The 23,451-nt window shown below is 39.4% G+C and overlaps 1 protein-coding gene across 5 annotated transcripts in view; it reads left to right on the plus strand.

Moving 5' to 3' along the window:
* pde1cb (phosphodiesterase 1C, calmodulin-dependent b) overlaps window positions 1-23,451 on the plus strand; it is a 97,135-nt gene that overhangs the window by 26,162 nt on the left and 47,522 nt on the right. The window contains exons 1-2 of one of the 5 annotated variants that reach the window (XM_083525285.1): window positions 7,630-8,273; window positions 12,207-12,233. The exons of the other annotated variants lie outside the window; for them this stretch is intronic. Coding sequence (XP_083381411.1) covers window positions 8,173-8,273; window positions 12,207-12,233 — 128 coding nt within the window. The 5' untranslated portion in view covers window positions 7,630-8,172. Of the gene's footprint in view, window positions 1-7,629; window positions 8,274-12,206; window positions 12,234-23,451 lie in introns of those variants that run through there. 5 annotated transcript variants of the gene reach the window in all.

Here is a 23,451-nt window from a genome sequence, read left to right on the forward strand (position 1 = left end):
GTATACACTGTACTTACACTATACTCTATTAAAGGAACATACAGCACTATACACTCATACTATTCTCTATATTACATTATACTTTATACACCATAATACAATGCACACTATATTACACAATACAATATACACTGTTCACTCTGCATCCTACACTATACTACACTATACACTATACTACACTATACACTATAATACACTATACACTATAATACACTATTCTTTATATTATACTATACACTACATTAGACACACTATTATACAATATACACTGTCTTACACAATGCACTCTACACTGTAATATACTTACACTAAACCGTATACATTTGTGTAAAGCTGCTTTGAGACAATGTCTGTTGTGAAAAGCGCTATACAAATAAACTTGACTTGACTTAACTTGACTTGACTTGACTAGTACACTATTCACTACTACACTATACACTGTACTACACTATAATACACTCTACACTATGCTACACAATACTCTGTACTAAATTATACACTATGACTCTACAGCACTATACACTATAATAAAACACTACATTACAATACTCACTTTATTTTACATACAATATACACTATACTACACTATACACTATAGACTATATTGTATACACTATACTACACTATACACCACATTACTATACTATACTCACATTTTACATTGTACACTAAAAATAAACTATACCACACCATATCCTGTACTACACTAGACACTATTCTCTATTTTACACTATACACTATAATACACAACACAATATACACTGTCCTATAATATGCACTCTACACTATACCACACTATACACTACAAACTACAGTACATTATATAATAATCCATATTTAGAAATGTTTAAAGGCCATCATCATCTGCTTTAAATAAGAATTTGAAATATTTTTTTTTCTCCCAATAAAATTGTGGAGTTAATCAGGAGGCTTAACTCCAAAATGATTAGATGATTAGATGCTTAGGTCTAATCTCTTGAGTCAAATTCTTTGTCTTAATGTAGACATTGTTTCCACTGTTCATGTATATTCATATACCTAATATAATTGTTCTATTATAAATACATATATTTGTATGTAAAGTATATTTTTGTTATAGTTATTGTATATATATTCACAACAGTGCCAATATATCTGGAATTGAGAATTCTTTCTTTCTGGTCCAGCCATATCTGTAAAGGCTCTCACACACACGTCTCTCTCACACACACACACACACACACACACACACACACACACACACACACACACACACACACACACACACTCTAGTTCTGATGAATAAAGTGTCTCATCCAATGGCAGCGAGTTCAGACAGGATAATGATTTCGGCCCTCGGTTTTGATCTGATCCGGTCATAGCAAGGGGTCGAGGCCATTCCGCACCACTCAGCTAGTAATGCGCTGCCTGCCGAAGGTTACTCAAGAGAAAGCCATGCGTGACTAAATGTCCATTCTTCAACGTAACAATCCAAAAGGGCTAATACTAATCAACGTATTCATTAAAATGGCAATTCAAAGCAGAAAAATCAGTCACAAATGTTATACATTACGCATTATGAATGGCAATGCATTAGGAAAATTAAAGATGGAAAGGAAAGGCTACCATTTCATTTGAACAAATGCAATTGACAGCTGATTTGAATAAAAAACTAAACAGGGAGGAATATTTCTGGCTTAAGAATTACACTATGATGAAGGATGAATATTGACTGATTTATTTGATATCTCATTTAACCAAGCGGTCACATTATTTAAAATTGTTTTAATAATGCAAACTAATGTAAACCAATGTAAAAAACAAAACAAAATTGATGATCACAAATGTTAATAATAATAAACTGCGTTAATAAAAAAAATTTATGTTTTTATTTCTTCCCTCTAACTGTACTGAAACTGAACCGAACCGTGATTTAAAAACCGAGGTAACGTACGAACCAAACTGTGAATTTTGTGTATTGTTACACGCCTACTAAAGATCACTAACAAAGTAAAGATCGAGTCTAAAGGAAGACACCTCAAGGTCAATACCAAAGTCAAGATCGAGTCCAAATGAAGATGTGTCAAACCTGATAGCGAAGGCCAATCGTTTACTTCAGCTAGATTATCTTGTTTTTTTTTTTTTTGAAAAAGGAATTGCATGTAAAATGGTAAATGTGAAAAAAGAGTGTTGGAAAGAAGCGATTTAAAATAAGGTTTAAAAAAAAACCTATGCGTGTCCATATTTTTTTTCTGCTGTCATTTATAACTGCGCTCTGCCTGCGTGACCCCTTCTCACCGCTTCTTATAAGATGCTGGATAGTCAGATTGCACCAAGCCGTAAAAATGAACGAAGAGCTCATTCGTCTGACGCTCAGGTCAATAACGAGGTAAAGATACTGTGCGGCGGATACAGGTGGTGGAAATGAAGCCATCTATCATGGCTTTTCCACTTCATTTAGTTTGGCTTCGGGGAGATTTGCTCTGAAAGATGCTCGAGATGACTTTCTAGGCTAAATCATGTTTTATTACGTTAGCAAGGCAGGGATTTAAGACCTAATTCTGATTTCTAAGCTATGTATGAGAGAGAGAGAAAGTGAGTATGAGAGAGAGAGACAGATTTTGTCCATAACCCTCTCCCAATCCTTTCCTTCTGTTATTATTATTAGCATGCTAAATCTTTCCAATTTATGCTAATCTTTCCTCACAATCAGTGAATACAAATCTACCCGGCTTCCATTTTCATCTCCGGAAAGAAAGACTGGGAAAAAAACGATGGAAAAAAAAACAACGATAACACAGAGCACGATGGTGGAAAAAAAACAGGCCGTGATTGATGACATCGGGGAGAGCTCTGGTCGCAAAAAGCGAAACGCTAATTCCACTTGACAAACAGAATCAATTTCAGGCAGTGTGCAAATCTAAATGAGCTCGTGAATTTTTTATGTTTACTGAAGGTGTGTGTTGTGTGTGGGAAGTAAAACTTTCTCGGCTTTACAATCCATACTGTAGTAGTATTGATGTGTGTGTTGTATGGAAATGCCAATGGAAGATAATACAGCACAACGATAATCACCACAGATGTGAATGTATGCGTTTAAACGGCTAGTTTTCAATGCTAGTGTGTTCCTGCAACTATTGTGGTATAGTCTGAATTTGTTGTTGGTTTGGGCTTTTGTAGTGTTGTTTAAATAATATTTATAAAGAAAAGGGTCATTCCGAACACCACACTGAACAATCTCATGATTCGATGATAACATTATAATTTATAGTATGTAATTTATCTTAATGTGTGTAGCAACAAAACAATAACAGCCTGACTACTGTAGTTAGATTGTAGATAAACAGCACTTATTGATTTAATTATTCTTAATTGAGGTGATGTCATAAAGGATTTGTGTGGTTCACCCAGGGGGCATCATTCAAGCTAGAACCCCCATTGCTGCTTGGTGGTATCTACTTAGCACCAACATTCAGTTCAGCATCAGTTCAACATCAAGCAGAACATTTTGAGAGGAATTAATGATGGAAGAATCTCCTGTCTCCCGACTTGCCACTGCGCCCGCGGCCATTTTTGAGTGCTTCTATTGAAGTCTTTGAAAACAAGCTTTGGGGCTTATGGTAATTTGAACAGATATCAATCAGTGTTTGACTCATTAATATCATTCTTTTAATAGACTGGTGTGTCAAGAGTAACATTAGAGTCTTTTGACACAAAAAATCACTCAAAAAACATTTACAGAAATCATAGTACTTTGGATACTTAAGTACATTTGAATGCAAATAATTTTGTACTTTTACTCAAGTGAAAGTTTAATAGGAGCACGTTTACTTTTACTGGACTCATATTTTACCTACTTTTATCTACTTTTACTCACGTACATGCTTTGACTACTTCGTCCATCACTGGAAAGAACGGAAAAATAATTATTGTCCTTAAACAAACAAATAAATAAATAAGACACTTCACCTCTAAAATTGACAAATACTCAAGTGCCCTGTCTTGCTAATCAAGCAAAACCTAGCGGCTTTATGATTCTAAACTCGAGCAATCTCGCATTTCTCTGTTTCACTGCATGACACATAGTTTTCTCACCATCTCTCAGGGAAGTCAGGATAAAGCTGAGGATTTTCAGCTACGTTCCCTAGTCTGATGCTAAGCAGCTACTGTGCTACTGTGCAGTTTTGCTAACAGTAACTTGAATAGAGTGCAGCATTCTTTTATCACTACCAATAAATTGACTTTCCAGCTTTTAAACACTTTTAATCATTTTAGGTTCAGAATAAATGTTATTAATCAGGTTTGGAAATGTAACAAGACACATGATATGGACAAAAGAATTGGGACACCTGACTTTTCCAGTTATATGCGTTTTTTCCTCCAACAAAAGTTGGATGCATGCAATTTTTATAGGACGTCTTTGGGACCCAAAACTGTTCCAGCATGACAATATGCCCAAATCCAGCTCCATTAAGATATTGCCGCTTGTCCCCATAAACAGGAGCGTCATTACAAATCGTTTTTTCTGACTCCACCTCCATCCACAGGTTGGCTGTTTAACATCTTATACAGCACCATTTTTGAAAACAAGAACAAGGAAATATTTAGTAATTATTAGTTGTTGTTTTCCTTTCGTTTGTCACCTCGTCTGTATCTGTTTGCTTTTAAAAACGAGCAAAACAGTGCTAAATGCCCCGGCAGGCAATATGGCCAACAAATATGTTTTTAAAATATTCATATAATCGAGGCGAGCTGCTCGAATCACAAACATGATTCATGACTCGCTCGCCGCCGAACTCGCTCTGCGACTCGCTTAATATCGCGTGTCTCGATATCAGACGCTGACGAGGGCTCGTGTTGCAGCGTTCTCATTAAAATTGATGGTTCGTAGTAATACGAATGAAAGAAGAAAAGAGTCAAGGCTAAATGAATGCGTGCTAATTTCGCTCTCGAAAACATTTTAATCACAGATCCATCAAAAGACTGCGTCTGTTTGAATAGAAATAAATGAGGTGTATACACGGTGGAGCTTCTCTCCTATTTTCAGTCAAAGCATCATTTCAGCTCTCTGGCAGCTTCTTCAGACCAGACATTAATAAAGATCTCACACTTGAGCACGCTAACTTCAGTCACTCATTTCCCGGCGAGCTTCTTGAACGTCCTCCTGTGAGACCTTTCCTTTGTCAACATGGACGCAAGGCCGGTAAAATTTAAGAGGCCTCGTTTGGCTCTGTAGCACATCCCGTGTTCACCTGCTTTCTAAAGAGGGCAACGGCTGGGCCTTTTTAAATATGGGAGGCGTATCAGAAGTCTGGGATTTTCAACTTTTGATTGCCATTTGTGAAATTATGTTGGAGAGGTAGACAGTTTTTCCAGGCAGTCTCTCCAAAAATTGGATTTGTACAGTCAATACAGTATACAGTATATGTTTCATACCTGAGAGATGGACTGAAAGCATGGTTGTTCACACATAGCCTTCCGAGTGTAAAGAGTGAGGAGTGGCAGTCTGGTCCTACATTTTGTTTCTGTCTCACACTATCACATACACACACATACACATACACATACACATACACATACACACACACACACACACACACACACACACACACACACACACGCACACCCTCCCCCCCCCTGATGAAAGTGGAATAGTAGTGGTCCTCCGGCATTATCACCTGCAACCACAGCATCTTGTAATTGAAAGGCTTCTGCAGCTGAGTCACTCTTGAGTTCTTTCTGCACACATGTAGCATAAAAAAATGGAAGAAACAAGAGCACCACAAAGAGGAATAAGCACTAACAAGGAACATTTTCTTTTCTTGAAAGTAGGCGGTGCGATTAAATTCATGATTCTAACAATAAATGAATTTGCATAGTGTTTTTAACATACATCAAACCATATAACCAACTTATCCTTGTGAGGTCCGGTTTATCTTATGAATGTGTCGTGATCGACTCTGTTTGTGTATTCGTTCTTTGATTGGTGTGTGTAAGCCTTGTCTGTTATTGTTCCACTTGCACATTGTATGCAAGCCTTGTTTCTTCACTGGTTTCCTTCAGGTTGATGCCTTGACTTCCTGGTTTTGAACCCATGTTGAAGTTTGTCCCATTGCCTCTTCACCTCTAACAGGAGTTTATAGGATGCGGTGTGTTATGTTGCTCGAATAGTAAAAAAAACCTGTGTTTGTGAAGAACTAATTTGTTGCTTTAAAAGAAAACATGTCTAATACACACATAGTTCAGACCAGGTACAGACTTCTGAATGAAAATAGTAATTGCTATAAAAACATAATATTAATGAATCTAGTGTTGGAAAAAACAACAAAGAAAAACCCAAAACAATGAAAATAGTTGCTCTGGTGTATTAGAAACTTTTCATATGCAGTGTGAAGTATGTACACACAGACTTGCTGAGAGACTATTACATTATTGCCGCTTGCGCAACATCTGGACGCTTGTTCCTTTTGCTGTTTTTGATTATACTCCAAACATTGTAATATTTTTGCTGTTATGCAGATACGGCGAAAGAAGATGCAAATGAAGATGTTTCATTGTGGTGCTCACGTAAAATACAAACACACAAAAAAAAAACGAACATGAAAAGCCACGGAACGACAAGCGACATGGAACAGGAATGAGAGATCAGTGACTTGACCAGGGTACGTGATGGGCAAGGGTTGATGGGTAATATAGTTTATGGCCAAAAAATACTAGAAGCTGCATTTTAAATGGAAGCTTCAATTAAGTTAAATTACACCCTTGTAGCTGAATGAGCACAAATCTCCAAAATCTAGTGGAACATCTTCCCAAAAGAGTGGAGGTTATTATAACAGTAAATAGAGACTCAATGTGGAATGTTCAAAAAGCACATACTGTATCTTCAGGTGTCCCCAAATTTCTATTATCTTCTTCTTCTTCTTCTTCTTCTTCTTTCGGCTGCTCCCATTAGGGGTCGCCACAGCGGATCATCCGTCTCTATACCCCTCTGTCCTCTACATCTGCCTCTTTGGTCTTCCTCGTTTTCCTTTTTCCTGGTGGCTCCATCCTCAGCATTCTCCTAACGATATACGCCATGTCCCTCCTCTGCACATGTCAAACCATCTCAATCTCGCCTCCCTAACCTTGTCTCCAAAACGACCTTCATCCGCTGTCCCTCTAATAAACTCGTTTCTAAAGGTCAATTATAGAAGCTCCAAATATCTAGAAGTGAATTATAATAGTAATAATAAAGATGATAATAATAATAAACAGAAATATGACGTGCATTTTGCCGATTTTCAAGATTTTTTTTTGCCCTGTAGGTCAACATTGTGCGATTGACAGAGCAGTAGCTTTACTCTTTATGACTCAACAATTTCATAACTCCTGCACTTTAAACACAACCTGAGTGAACCCCCCCCCACACCCACCCACCCCCAATCGATTTTCAATTGTCTTATCATTCACCTCTTTTTTTTTTTTTTTCACTCCTCATGCGTCATGGTGGATAAACTCTACTGATCTCACCGACACCCTGAAGTCAGTACCAGTGGTTGTCTACTCCACCCTAAACTCCTCCCTCTTTCTGTTTCCATCCCTCTCTCTCTCTCTTTCTCTCTCTCTCTCTCTCTCTCTCTCTCTCTCTCTCTCTCTCTCTCTTTTGCCGTTTTTCTCTCTGTGCTTCCTTAGCTTGTTCGGATTAGTAGACTACAGTATTCTGCACAGAGAGAGTGTTATCTCTCTCTCTCTCTCTCTCTCTCTCTCTCTCTCTCTCTCTCTCGCTCTCTCTCTCTCTCTTTCTCTCTCTCTCTCTCTTTCACACACACACACACACACACACACACACACACACACACACACACACATACATGCACACACACACATACATGCATACCCCTGGCTCGGCTGTACACTTCCTGCTCCTCAAGTGCGCTCAGTGCGTCTGACTCGGTCTAAACACACAAACACACACACACACACTCGTGCACACTTACACACGTACACACACCCCTCAACTCCTGAACACGGCTCTGAGTAGCGCAGTAACAGGACAAGAAAAAGGAGAAAGAGGGGGAAGGAGGATGTTGCCAGCTGTAGCGTTTTGGCCACAGCTACACTAAAGAGGGGACACATAAGGGGTTCTCCCCTTATTCTCCTTCCTCACTGCCTTGCTGCCTTCGCTGCCTCACTCGCACCAGGATTAACTCCATCATGGAGTCTCCGACCAAAGAGATCGAGGAGTTCGAGAGCACTTCGCTGAAGTACCTCCAACCAGACCAGATCGAGAAGATCTGGCTCCGGCTCCGGGGACTGTAAGTACTTTTCAACAGGTCTTAGTGTGTTGTGTGTGATGTGTGTATTGTGTGTGTTCTAGTAGATGAGACCATATTGAAGTGTTATCTCAGTGCTTACTTTGCACAAAGGGTACTGAGTTGAAACCTCCTTCCAGAACCTTCTGCATTGAACCCATACTGTATATCTAATAGAATATGGGATCATCTAGAACCTTCACGAGAACCGAATAAAACCGTGCACACACCAGCGCAGCATCATTCCCTCCATCAGAAATGTGTGGTGATTCTCTGATTGTCTGGAACTCATGAAAAACAAAACATCAACAGAAACGAATAATTATTATTAAATATAAAATCTTTTTTTTTTAAACGTATCAATGAATGAATGTCAATTATTTTAAGCATTATATTAATTTACTTCATTTATAGTTATTATATTTATATAATATAGTCATTATAGTACATTTAGAGTTCATTTCCTGTTTTGGTACACCCACAAAACTACTTCCTGTTGTCCACTTGTTTATTTATTTACATTTATTTATTTTAATGAAATCACTAAGCACTCGAATCTGGCAACTCTCCAGTGCTATCCCTTTCCAAGAGCGTCCTGGGAGCAGCACTTCATTATCTCACATTTGAGGCAAAACCAAAGGTGTAAAAACAGACAAAAAACCCACCCCCCAGCTCCCACACACAGCCATTCCCCATAGGGCAAAAGGTGATTTGGTTTTGGAAAACTCTACTTTATAAATCCAGTGTCTTGGATCATTTTAGTTGAGTCTAAAATCTTTTTCGGGGTCATTTATTTTATTTCGTTCCTTCGTCCAGAAATTAAAAGGAATAGCGTTACATTTTCAATACCAGATTCCCCGACACGCCTACATACACCAACTTTGACGATGCAGCTAAGGACAAACTATGATAAACAGATTAAGTAGCTTCATATCTTGAGGTCCGTATCGTTAGTTCTTTTGTCACGTGACTCCCATAATTATTGTAACAATTATGTCAAGATTCAAACCAAAAAAAATGTGATCTATTGCATTGTAAAGCGTCTATGGGATGCGACACAATGCAATAAATGGCTTCCGGGCATCTGGAAAGGAAACAAATGACGAAGAAATCGCTGGTTGTGTGTAAAGATTAACAGAGTAGAAAGACAACGAAAGCCAGACACACTGTTGTGTCTTTTTTTTTTTTAAAGCTTATAGAGGTGTTAGCGAGACGTTTACAGAGGGAGTCGCTGTGACTGGAAGCAGAAGTCATTTCTGCTGCCGGTCAGAGATCTTTATCAGCGCTTGTGGTTCACTTGAGAAGTGTTTGACGCACGGCAGTCTGTTATCTCTGGCTCTCTGGTTTTCTTTTTCTCTGTTTCTCTCTCTCTTTCTCTGCACTGTGAATTGACAGTCATATGCGATATGTGGGTGTGAATGATTCTCTGATTATCTGCGACGCATGAAAAAAGCATTAACAAATAATAACAACTTAGATATGTAATATTTTTCTTCATTCAAAACTTAGATTTTTTTAAAGGAAAATGATTAATTTATATAATATTTATTTATTTATACATTATACTATCTAAATTATATTTAAATCCCATTTATATAAAATTTTTATTTAATGTATAATTATATATAGTTATACATTGATATAATAGTACATTTATTTTTCATTTCCTGAATTGGAATGCCCACTTCCTGCCATCCAATATTTTCCATCATTCCTTAATTTCAAGTTATTATCTTTTGTTCTAAAAAAAAAGAAAGAATCCATCTTTTTATCCAGAGGAAATCCTCAAAATGTTTCTCTTTTACATAGAGCTGATGCTGCATAGAGCTGACGCTGGAGACTCCTTCCACAAATCTCCTTTATAGAAAGCGTCAACGTAAAGTATAATCAAATTTGTGGTTATAGAAACAAGAGCACAAGAGCAACAAGATACAGTGGAACCTCGATACTCGCGACCTTCACATTCGCGACCCCGATGGTTCGCGACTTTTCATTTGGAACCGGACTGAGAGCAACACGCGAAAAATCTGATAATTTCAGTGGCTCAAAAGTATGGAGTACCATTTCATAACAGAGTTTGTACTAATACATTAAATTAAAATGTCTGAAAAACAGTACAGTACATGTACATTTCCCCTTGAAAAAGGAACCATCAAAAGGAAAGAGTCAAAACCTCGTGTTCACTGTATAAATTAATGACGCAGCTATTATTATTATTAGCATAGCAAATGAATCAGCACTTTTTGACCAATCAGAATAGAGAATTCAACAGCGGCGTTGTATAACGATGTTTATTAAAGTATTGTTAGTATCTTTCCATAAATTTTGTAATTTTAATTACAATCAGAAACCATACCCCCGATCCCAACCCTGAGTACACCCCCAACTCCACCCCTTAAATCAGCAATTCAACATTTGATCAGTGAATTACTTTTATTTTCAGAAATCTGAACTGTGAGTCATTGTGAATAAACTGACACGTGAAAGCAGCTCTGTGTTTTACTATAATGCACATAGTGCTTTTAATTTCCCAAAAAGCCCCTTACACACAATCACGTGACCAACAGCTGGTCGATGAAAATGCATTCGTGTATGCAAATGTATACACACGAATCTAGTACTGTAGGTGTGCAGGATATTACTGCCCCCTGAAAGAGTACACAAAGAACATTTGGTGAGAAAGAGAGAGACAGAGAGAAAGCAGTCGTTCATTCCTGAACAATCTTAGTCCCGGCTGATGCATTGGGCTGATCACAGAGATGACGTGAATGAAGAGCGTAGTGCTCCTCTAGTGCATCGACTCTATCGACACTCATCGATGGACTGCTGTCATTGTATTGTTAATGAGGTTCTGAGGACTGTGTTTGGAGGCGTCCTGCTTCTCGGTGTGATCGGACGCTGTGTCGAAGAGGCCAAGTGTGGGGGGGAAACCAAGTGTGGGGGGAAAAGTAAAACCTATTGGGGTTTTAAAAATACTTTTAGTCCCACTAATACCTAAATACCCTGCTGAGTCTAGCTAGCAACCAAAAATGCATGCTTAGCTTCTGGTAGACTATTAGAGGTAACTGGTAGAAAGAAAACGGTTTCTGAATTAGTGCTACATCAAAGTTTAATCTGAGAATTACAAATCAGGCTGAACACAGACACAGGAGAGTTAGGTCAGGGTTAAAGTGTTTTTATTGGGGACCATTCGTGAGGGTAAAAGGGAGGGGAATAGTGTTCTGGTGCCTGGGAAAGGAGGTGAGGAGTGGCTGGAATGGGAGAAGGAGTTTTCGGCGCACTGACTCTGCCGCCATCACCATCCGCTCAAGGGGTCAGGGTCTTCCTGCTGCGTGGCTGAGGGGGTCATCGCTCGCTTACGAGGCGTTGCGTGGGTCCTGTGGGAATTCCTCTTTCGCATTTTCCATCTGCAGCCTGTAGTGAGAGAAAGAGGGGGTGAGAGCCACTATTAATCAGGAATTAATCATTTTATAAGCCTCTCCGTGCTTGAAGACAGTGAGGAGCCGCCACTTCAATTGAGCTCCAGCCGTGTCTTGTAAGGACGGCCCTGGGCTGTACCGCCTCAGCGCCATCCTTCCGCACCCTGCTGATGGTTGAGTTCAGAGCGCTTGCCCCTTTTGGTTCCTGAGGTGGAGGCCCGTCCTCACAATATATATATAAATATATATATATATATATATATATATATATATATATATATATATATATATATATATATATATATATATATATATACACGTCACTTAAACTGCGAATGTATCCCACGTTTATCTTTGCTAGCTGTATGTTAGCTGTGACTTGCATTACAATGGTGTTCCTGTTTAATTGTGTGTTCATGATTATGTGGAACATACTGTACACACATATAAAAATAATAATTTGATGTAACACAAATCTTCGATTAAATTAATTCTTTATGTTTCTGTGTTGCTACAGGAGGAAGTATAAGAAGACGTCACAGAGGTAAGCAGTCTGGAGTGACCAGAGGCTGGAAAATGGGGCTTTCAACTCCCTTGCTGGAATTGATTTGTTTGAATGTTTGTATTTTGCTTGTTGAACGCTAAGCAATGTGCAAATCTGTTGTTCAATTGAGTCTGTGGAAATATTGGCATAAAAGTTAACGTTGTGGACTCGATTTTGTACATATTTGCATCGGTAATAAAACGATTTATTCATATATAACTAGAACGTGACATTTCCTGAAGAAAATGTGAGTGGTGCTTGACTGTGCAAAAAATGCACTATACTTGACCAATAATTTATGACCAATATTTGATATGTACTGTACATTGATTTCTCCTCGCTAAACTGTTTCTCGAGCACGTTTCCTCAGTACCACTGCTGCTACTTGAATATGACGTATCACAACACTACGGAGACCGAGGCGTGGCCTGAGAGTCACATAGAAATACAGATTAACATGGCAGAGGTAGAGCTGCATCTTCCTGGAGACAGGAATTATTTTTCTGGCACTACAAAGGCCTGTTTGTGGAAGGGCCATGCATCAGAACGCAGTTAAGTAAATTTATGATTTGCTGTTTGTCTGAAAGTAATAAATGTGAACTATCTGTACCACACTGAATTGCAGAGCATCATATTTTTTCCATTGCATCGTATTGCATTGTATCCCATTGTGTCGAATTAAATCGAAATCGGATCGGATTAATAGTAACAGGGGTCAACTCTATCGCATCACAACAGTAGCTGATTCATATGTATCTTTAAATTATTGTATCATTGGCTATGCTTTGAGTTCTCAGTTATTATCCCTAGTGCATATTGTAATCCCTGTAACCAATACACCAATAATCGGTGTAATGTCTCGTCCTGCCTTCCACATTAACCCATTAAATCATGTTTACCAAACACAGGCTTGTGCTTTTGTTCCGATGGAAAACGAAATGGATCTTTACTTAGTTTTGTGTTGTTGTTGTTGTTGCTCCTCAAATAGGAACCAAATGGTTTTACTAATACACTGGATGCACATTTAATGCAATTCCACTATCTATATCCTGCAGGACATTTGCCACAATAAACCTCTGTCTCAACCAGACAGTTTCTGTCTGCACGACCCGTCACAATAAACCTGTCTTGGCTAGACATTTTGTCTGCAGGACCCCAGTCAAAATAAACCCCTGTCTCAACTAGATGGTTTTTTGTCTGTAGGACTTCAGTCACAACAAAAACTTTTCTCAACCAGATGTTTTTGTCTGTACAACCTCAGTCAAAATAAACCCCTGTTTCAACCAGATATTTTTGTCTGTACAACTTCAGTTACAATAAACCCCTGTTTCAACCAGATGTTTTTGTCTGTACAACCTCAGTCACAATAAACCCCTGTCTCAACCAGACGTTTTTTTTGGCTGTAGGACCCCAGTCACAGTAAAGCTCTGTGTCATGCAGATGATGTGGGATGTGTTTTCCTGTTACAGGGTTAAAAACAATCAAACTAGTGCACCACTATTTTTTATCTGTATTTGTATAGAAAACATTATTTGTTCAATCTAAATCACTGATTTCTATTCGGTTACATATCTGATGTGACTCTTTTGTTTGCAATATTGCAGAACGGATTAGCCGTATCAGGTTCAGTGGCGGAGAAGGGATCCTATCACAACCCATATGTTCTCTATGTGTCATGTTGTTTTAAAGGGACATCTGTTGGGAACAAATATGTGGTGGCTGTTGCCAAGAGCTTCACTGTTGTTGCAGGGAGGAGAGAACAAGAGAGAGAGAGAGAGAGAGAGAGAGAGAGAGAGAGAGAGAGAGAGAGAGAGAGAGAGAGAGAGAGAGAGAGAGAGAGGATTACTGACAGAGGAAGTGGATAGACAGCAGTAAGAGAGAGGGAGAATAGGAAAAAGGGTGGGCCTGGGCTAATATTAGAGACCAAGAGTGGGTTTAATTGGTTAGGCTGCAGGGGGGCGGGCTCAGCAGAGAGCTCCCTCTGCTGACTTCCTGTGCTGCTTGCCTCTGATTGACAGCTCAATGGGGGCTGTTGGTAATTATGGCAGCCTAATTGGCTGCAGAGAATTCGGGAACTGTGTTATTACTGACTGGATGCAACACAACAAATACAAGTGTGTGTGTGTGTGTGTGTGTGTGTGCCCAAGTAGACCCATTCACAGAAGTCAGCAAGAGGCCAGATGTGTATGATAAATGTGAGGTTTGACAGATTGGAAATCTTCTCAAGAAACAATACTATAGAAATTAATCTTGAATATATTTTAGAGTAGTCATTGTGCAGCTTCTATAGCAGTACAGATTTATTGTCCTCTGAAAATTACTTAACATACAGTCATTATTGTCAAAGTACCTGGCAACAGAAGTGAGTACACCTTAAGTAAACATCAAAAACTAAACATTGTGTCAAAGGTGTCAATATTTTGTGAGGGTTTTGGTTATCTAGCACTGCCTCCTAGGCATGGAATTCACCAGAGCTGCACAGGTTGTTGCTGGGATCCTCATACATACAGGTTGTTGCTGGAAGTCATGTCATGTTGTTTCAGAAGTATGAAATTGCACCTGCTGAGGAGTAAAAAAAACACAACTCTGAGCATGCTCTGGAATTACTTTTCCGACTATGGACATTTGGACTCAATTGAATTGCAGCTCATGTCGACCTGTTCCAAGAAAAACCCTCACCGCGGCTTTGTAGTTTGGGAAACGTGGGAGTCAGTAATTCGAAAATGGCCGTGTTAGACTTTAAGGACTTGCTGTACTCCCAAATTCGGAGCTTGATTTGAGGAGACCTGCTCAACCTAGAAACTGCTAAACTAAGTGTAAAATGGCTTCTTTTCTTCTCACAGCTGGCAACGCAAGAAGTGGTCCATTAACGTGTCCAAATAATATCCTGTCCGACGTCCAGGTGTTGAACAAGCTGTCCACCCGCAAACACACCTGGACGTCTTTCTTCTCTTGAATAAACAAGGCTCGTTGAGATCACGCAAGCTTGTGTGGCGTTGTTGCACTAATGTGGACCTGTGCTTCTCACAGCTGCATGCAAATCATACACGCAATCAAGGGTTAGGCATATTACACACACACACACACACACACACACACACACACACACACACACACACACACACACACACACACACACAAGTGTATACACTTTACATAATGAAGTGATGCTCTGCTGGTTTATTGATGCTAACAGGGCTAATTGGAGGCATGACAATAAGTAAATGGAGATCAAGAGAGGTTGGCAAGTGCAACACAATTGAGGAAAAAAAACAACTTTTTTTTAAAACCCGAAATACATTTAAGGTAGAAAGCAGAGCCAGACGTCAGCCCAGCCAGGGAAAAGATGCTGATTAGGCAGTGCAAAAGAGCCCGACTAAGGGATTGGCGTCCGAAGGTGTTCTGCTGTCGCAAAACTAATCCCCGAGTGCACTCACTGACGCAGATTGCTGTGGAATTTTTGGGCCTCGGCCCTGCCAGAGGTTTTGGGAGGTAAAACAGTTGCTTTCTTTTCCTTTTTTTTTTTTTTCTTTTCTTTTTGTTTCTCCCGAACCAGAGAAGGAGAATCATTAATCAGCTGTCTGCAGCCGACTTGCGTTCAGTCCCGACCTCGCCAGAGTTAATCGTCAGCGTAAGGAAGTCTTGATTACTCCCAACCCACAATAGTCCTCTTTCAGCTTTGCCACTAAATGTTTCCACACCATGCGGGGCTACTTACTCCACTCGTACACATCCAGACTAGCATTAACAATAAACGCTTGTGTAACACACAATATGACTCAGAAGAAGGAGTCGTCTCAAAGTAATGGTGAGCAAAGCATCGCAAAATCCATACAGTAACCAGAATCGAGTAGTTCACATCTTCTAGTCTGAGTCGTTCATTCTCCTGTCAAATGACTCCTATAGACGCTATGCAGTGCATTACATTTTTTCATTCATTTTTCTGATGTCCATGTACCGCTGCCTCTAATGCTGATTCAAATGCATTAGAAGGTTTTTTTGTTTGTTGGTTTCTGTGCTGTTGCAGTTCTTTATTTCCGTTAGTCCAAATATAATTCGCTGTATTACGACTACAAATGAGATCAACGTGCAACAGCCAATCAGCTTTCTGTTATTTTTGTGAAACTCTCGGATTGTACTAGAAACGTAAAACGGATTTTATTTTAGCTCATGGGGAAGTGCAAGTAAAGCGATACTCTGCTTGAAATTTAGGGCTCGGTTAAGGCCAGTTGCAACATATTTGTGCGTGTGTGTTTCATGTTGTGATAAAGGTCTAAAATTTTATTCTTAAATTGGCCCTCGAAAGTCTTAAATTTGATTTTGTAAAATTTCCTCTCATGAGTCTTCTGGCTCGAGTCATTCGTTGATATGAGAAAATATGAGAGGTAAAGCTCTTATTAGCTGTATTGTCATATTTTCATTATTAGAACTAGTCAAAGATTATTGTATGTAGACGTGTTGGGCATCTGCTTATTGACAATTAGATTTTATTTTTAATTAAAAGAACGAAATGATTAAAAAAAAGATTCATTTAGTGTCATAAACGAGTTTCGAAGAACCAAGTCACTAAAATGATCTCAGTTTCCCCATCACTAATTTTGACAATTGGGCAGGTAGTAATGTATCTATAGCAACGTGATTGTAAAAAATGAGGTGTAATCGTTGATATGGATATAAGGTTTTCTGTGAAAAAACATTTTTAAGGGGCTCCATGGACGCTGTTTCATGGCTGACCATGTGCTCTGACCTCAACTTCCTAACGTTGCTGTACAGTTCATATAACAAGTATAAAACGTCTTTTCTTTTCTTTATTTTTCTTTTTTTCTTTCAACAGAGTTTTTCGGCTGAAGGAGGTTTTTAAAGGACTATTACAGGGTTCATCAGGTAGTCATTCAAAATATTTCCTCGGGGATTTTTGCAGATGAACATCTATTTTGTTGCATGAAATTCTGTCTTTTATTGGACAAATCGAATTCGACATATCATCGCAAAATCCTGCATGCGAAAAGCAATCGGCGATGAGTACGATGAAAAAGTTTCGCTCTGGATGTTTTACGGATTTTTGACCTTTTCTAGAGTTTTCGACAGATTCTCACCCAACACCCAACCCCTTTTTCTCCCTCGTTCTCCATGATAATTAGCGAAGGTAATTGGCCAGGTCAAATAGAGCCCTCATCCAGCCTTAATTACATTGCTCATCTATTCCACACTCCTGTCCTCTCCTGCTATTCGGTGTCCCGGTAGGCCAGGTGTTCCCAGCTGTTTTGCGGGTACAGGTGCTCGAACACCCCCGAGTCGATGCCGCATGTCTCTGATTAGCAGCCAATTCCTGCTGTTGTGACTGTGAGAGATGTTTCACTCAGAGAAGGTCACGAGGGTTCGGAGAAGTCTGCTTGATGTGGCAGCATTGTGGAAAATTATGCAGCTTTAGTTTTTGCTCAGCTTTATGAAGCATGTCTTGTGGTGTTTACCACAGCAACGGTAACGGCATTAGATATTTTGAAGCAGGTACATGTGATCAGGTGGGCTCTAACTCTTCAGGATGGTTCTGGATGTTTTTTGCTGGTCAGGTGGTTCAGGTTGGTTTTAGATGGTTCAGGTTGGTTTTAGCTGGTCAGGCTGGGCCAAATTAGTTTAATCTGGTCAGGATGGTTTAGAGTGGTTTTAGATGGTTCAGGTTGGTTTTAGCGGGTCAGTATGGTTGAGGGTGGTTTTAGGTGGTCAGTATGGTTTAAGTTGGTTTTAGGTGGTCAGTATGGTTTAGGTTGGTTTTAGCTGGTCAGTATGGTTCAGGTTGTTTTTAGTTGGTCAATATGGTTTAGGTTGGTTTTAGGTGGTCAGTATGGTTCAGGTTGGTTTTAGGTGGTCAGTATGGTTTAGGTTGGTTTTAGCTGGTCAGTATGGTTCAGGTTGGTTTTAGGTGGTCAGTATGGTTCAGGTTGGTTTTAGGTGGTCAGTATGGTTCAGGTTGGTTTTAGGTGGTCAGTATGGTTCAGGTTGTTTTTAGTTTGTCAATATGGTTTAGGTTGGTTTTAGGTGGTCAGTATGGTTTAGGTTGGTTTTAGCTGGTCAGTATGGTTTAGGTTGGTTTTAGCTGGTCAGTATGGTTCAGGTTGGTTTTAGCTGGTCAGTATGGTTCAGGTTGGTTTTAGGTGGTCAATATGGTTCAGGTTGGTTTTAGGTGGTCAGTATGGTTCAGGTTGTTTTTAGGTGGTCAGTATGGTTCAGGGTGGTTCTAGTTGTTCAGGATGGTTAAGGTTGATTTTAGCTGGTCAGTATGGTTCAGGTTGGTTTTAGCTGGTCAGGACGGTTCTGGTGTGTTCCAGCTTGTCAAATCTACTTCCAATTGTTGGGGACACTTTCAGGGTCATTCTAGTTAATAAGGTTGGTAATAGCTGGTCTAGCTGGTTTTAACTCATCAGATTGGTATAAGCTGGTCTAGCTGGTTTCTGAATCATTAAGCTGGTCATATCTGATGGTTTTAGAAAGGTTTAGACCCAGCCAGTAAAGCGTGCTCGTCAGATGGAAAGCTTTAATGGGAATTATTTATGATGTACCCATTATGGAAGTGATCTTTATTCAAAGGCTGTATGTAAAAGCAATCCTTTCTAAAAATGCTGATTACGTCATCATTTAAAAGGTACTGGCGAGTGGTGACTCATATGTAAAGTATAGATTAGTCAGTTTTCTTCTAAAAATCAGCCTTGGAAGAAAAACACTCCTTGCAGTGCTGCTGTGGTGATCAGTAACACAAATCAATCTCTAATTTTAACCCCTCACTCCAGAAGCGCTCCTCATCCAGTTGGCAGCAGTCCAGCGTTTAGATTAACACTGACCATCAGTCCTTCGTAGCTTTATAGCCGGCCGTTCATCATCTCCATATCGTCTGCTGTGTCTCCTGAGGTTAGTGAGGCAAAGAAATGTGCACATTTATTCAGACAGGTTTAGTTCTGGACCAATCCCTCAGCCCTCCTTTAGATGTGTCATCATATAGATCTAAACCAGGGAACGGCCTCAATCGATTTGACGATTACACGCCGAATCTCAGTTTTTATTCCATGTTATTTAGGTGAAATTCTAGACGAGCTCGAATTATGCATAAATAATGCAAATAATAATCGATTCAAAAGATTCAATCAGGCAATCTTCCCACAAAAAGGGCCCTGATTAGAACCGTCTTGTTTCATTTTCATCTCATATTCTCTTTCATCAGAGGCCCATTCTGGCAGATCTTTGTTCATCTCTACTGTACCTTATATGGTATATGCTTGCTTGTGCTTTTAAAAATGTACAAGGTACGTTAGTAGGTATGTTTTCTATTTTTTGTCTTCCACATTGTATCACTGTTTTGCACCCCTTAGCTATAAGATTCTGCTGTGTTTTGTGTCTATATATATATATATATATATATATATATATATATATATATATATATATATATATATATATATATATATATATATATATATATATATATATATATATATATATAGTGAGGAAAATAAGTATTTGAACACCCTGCTATTTTGCAAGTTCTCCCACTTAGAAATCATGGAGGGGTCTGAAATTGTCATCGTAGGTGCATGTCCACTGTGAGAGACATAATCTAAAAAAAAAAATCCAGAAATCACAATATATGATTTTTAAACTATTTATTTGTATGATACAGCTGCAAATAAGTATTTGAACACCTGTCTATCAGCTAGAATTCTGACCCTCAAAGACCTGTTAGTCTGCCTTTAAAATGTCCACCTCCACTACATTTATTATCCTAAATTAGATGCACCTGTTTGAGGTCGTTAGCTGCATAAAGACATCTGTCCACCCCATACAATCAGTAAGAATCCAACTACTAACATGGCCAAGACCAAAGAGCTGTCCAAAGACACTAGAGACAAAATTGTACACCTCCACAAGGCTGGAAAGGGCTACGGGAAAATTGCCAAGCAGCTTGGTGAAAAAAGGTCCACTGTTGGAGCAATCATTAGAAAATGGAAGAAGCTAAACATGACTGTCAATCTCCCTCGGACTGGGGCTCCATGCAAGATCTCACCTCGTGGGGTCTCAATGATCCTAAGGAAGGTAAGAAATCAGCCCAGAACTACACGGGAGGAGCTGGTCAATGACCTGAAAAGAGCTGGGACCACCGTTTCCAAGGTTACTGTTGGTAATACACTAAGACGTCATGGTTTGAAATCATGCATGGCACCAAGGGTTCCCCTGCTTAAACCAGCACATGTCCAGGCACGTCTTAAGTTTGCCATCGACCATTTGGATGATCCAGAGGAGTCATGGGAGAAAGTCATGTGGTCAGATGAGACCAAAATAGAACTTTTGGGTCATAATTTCACTAAACGTGTTTGGAGGAAGAACAATAATGAGTACCATCCCAAGAACACCATCCCTACTGTGAAGCATGGGGGTGGTAGCATCATGCTTTGGGGGTGTTTTTCTGCACATGGGACAGGGCGACTGCACTGTATTAAGGAGAGGATGACCGGGGCCATGTATTGCGAGATTTTGGGGAACAACCTCCTTCCCTCAGTTAGAGCATTGAAGATGGGTCGAGGCTGGGTCTTCCAACATGACAATGACCCGAAGCACACAGCCAGGATAACCAAGGAGTGGCTCTGTAAGAAGCATATCAAGGTTCTGGCGTGGCCTAGCCAGTCTCCAGACCTAAACCCAATAGAGAATCTTTGGAGAGAGCTCAAACTCCGTGTTTCTCAGCGACAGGCCAGAAACCTGACTGATCTAGAGAAGATCTGTGTGGAGGAGTGGGCCAAAATCCCTCCTGCAGTGTGTGCAAACCTGGTGAAAAACTACAGGAAACGTTTGACCTCTGCAATTGCAAACAAAGGCTACTGTACCAAATATTAACATTGACTTTCTCAGGTGTTCAAATACTTATTTGCAGCTGTATCATACAAATAAATAGTTAAAAAATCATACATTGTGATTTCTGGATTATTTTTTTTTAGATTATGTCTCTCACAGTGGACATGCACCTACGATGACAATTTCAAACCCCTCCATGATTTCTAAGTGGGAGAACTTGCAAAATAGCAGTGTGTTCAAATACTTATTTTCCTCACTGTATATATATATATATATATATATATATATATATATATATATATATATATATATATATATATATATATATATATATACAGTCTAAGTGCTTTAGACCTTGAGACAACCCTCTCATTGTCAAAGGATTTAATTAATTGTGGCTAGTTGAGATGAGAAGTACTGTCCAAACAAAAATGTCAAGGACTGAGCATTACTGCACACCGGGTTGGTGATAACAATGTGGACTGAGCTTTGTGTATCTGTGTGTTGGAAGTGCTAAAAAAATGGTCTATATGGACCTACCAATTGTGAAGGTCAAAATAAAGAGCTTATACGAGAACTGCTCAGTTGTGATAATAGAGAGGTGATGCTAAATTCATGACCACATTGGAACATGGAAATCATGAAAAAAGCACATCTGACAGAGAAATAACAGCATGTTGTATAAGCTTTAAATGTGAGCAAATATGCTTGTGGTTTGGTTTTCGGCTTCAGTTTGTGGTTTGCAATCCTTTTGTGTTCACCTGTTAGGTGCTACTTCTTCATTTATTTGTTTAAGTTGTCTAAAAAAAGCTGCCATGAGGTTTAGATTCTTTTAGTGGGAGCTGTTTGTCTGTCTGTCTGTCTGTCTGTCTGTCTGTCTGTCTGTCTGTCTGTCTGTCTGTCTGTCTGTCTGTCTTTCTGTCTGTGTGCAAGCATCCATCATTGTTCTGTAGTGGAAAACCGGAAGTCATGATTATACCATTAGCATCTCCAAAACCTGAGCCATCTTATTAATATTAGAGCCGGGTGTATTGGAACTAAACTCTACAATTAGGTAGATCTCCAGGGGCATCTCTGGCTTAGTAACAGGACTCTCCTATTACTTTCCTGTTTTTCCTCACTCCAACCGACATGCTTTTTAACGCCAAGCATGTGATGAACGGGCGTTCCAGGAAGGACTTTCCTCGCCAACTTACTTTATAAGAACAAACTTGTGCGGAAACCATAAAATAATTTTCGATGTGCTGCTGGTCTGTCTATAGTGCTAACAGCTTCATAAGACATGACATGGGTAAAGTTACCACAGGGAGGTTCTAACTACAGAATGTACCTTATCAAGCTAAACAAGCTAACCTAGCTCATGTGGACTAATTCAAATGAAAATAACAAGCTTCAGTTTTAGCTTTTGCATGGTGTTTTGTTTGTGCAAGAGGTGGAGGGTGCAAAGGTTTCTTTGTGGTATCTATCTATCTATCTATCTATCTATCTATCTATCTATCTATCTATCTATCTATCTATCTATCTATCTATCTATCTATATATATATATATATACTTTTGAGCAGCAGTTAAAAGGATTATAAGAGGGCTGTGTGTGTTTGTGTTTGTGTGTGTGTGTGTGTGTGTGTGTGTGGGTGACAGGGTTGCTGGACGCAGAAGTTTACTGATTTGTGGTAATCAGTGTGTGGTCTGATGTATGTCATGGACTTGCAGGAAATAATCTAGCAGGCACAATAGGGCATTGTGTGAGTGCAGCTGCATTGCCTAGAGCAATTAAAAAGACCCGATGCCACTTCTCTGAATGCGTGTGTGTGTGTGTGTGTGTGTGTGTGTGTGTGTGTGTGTGTGTGTGTGTGTGTGTTTGTATGAGTTTCTGTCTGTGTGTCCATTGCTCTGATTAAAAAGGCTTCAGATAGTTTCGTTTGTGGTGTGATATGCAGATTTGACCTTATAAAAAAAATGTATTAGCTTTTGAAGAGAGAGAGAGAAAGAGAGAGAGAGAGAGAGAGAGAGAGAGAGAGAGAGAGAGAGAGGGAGAGAGCTCCTGCGATAAACTGACCTTTTCTGTTAAAGTGAAACAACAGGAAATTGGCACCAGGCGCTTAAAATATTGATCTCGGAAGAATCTTTGTGTTTCAGGGTGTTTTTTAAATGCTTGCGTCGAAACAAATTCCAGTCGTGAAAAAAGTATATAAGAAACAGAGAGAAACTCTCTCTCTTCCTCTCTTTAAAATCTCTCTCTCCTCACGTCACATCCATCAGGATTCCTCAGGAATAATCCTTCTCCCTTTGCACTCCCACATCCAATTTTCCATCTGTCCCTCGTTCTTCCCGGGAATTAAATTCTCATTACATAACGCAGCTGGAGAGATTACACAGCG

This window comes from Silurus aristotelis (genome assembly GCF_946808225.1).
Source record: "Silurus aristotelis genome assembly, chromosome: 22".
Taxonomy (NCBI): Eukaryota; Metazoa; Chordata; class Actinopteri; order Siluriformes; family Siluridae; genus Silurus; species Silurus aristotelis.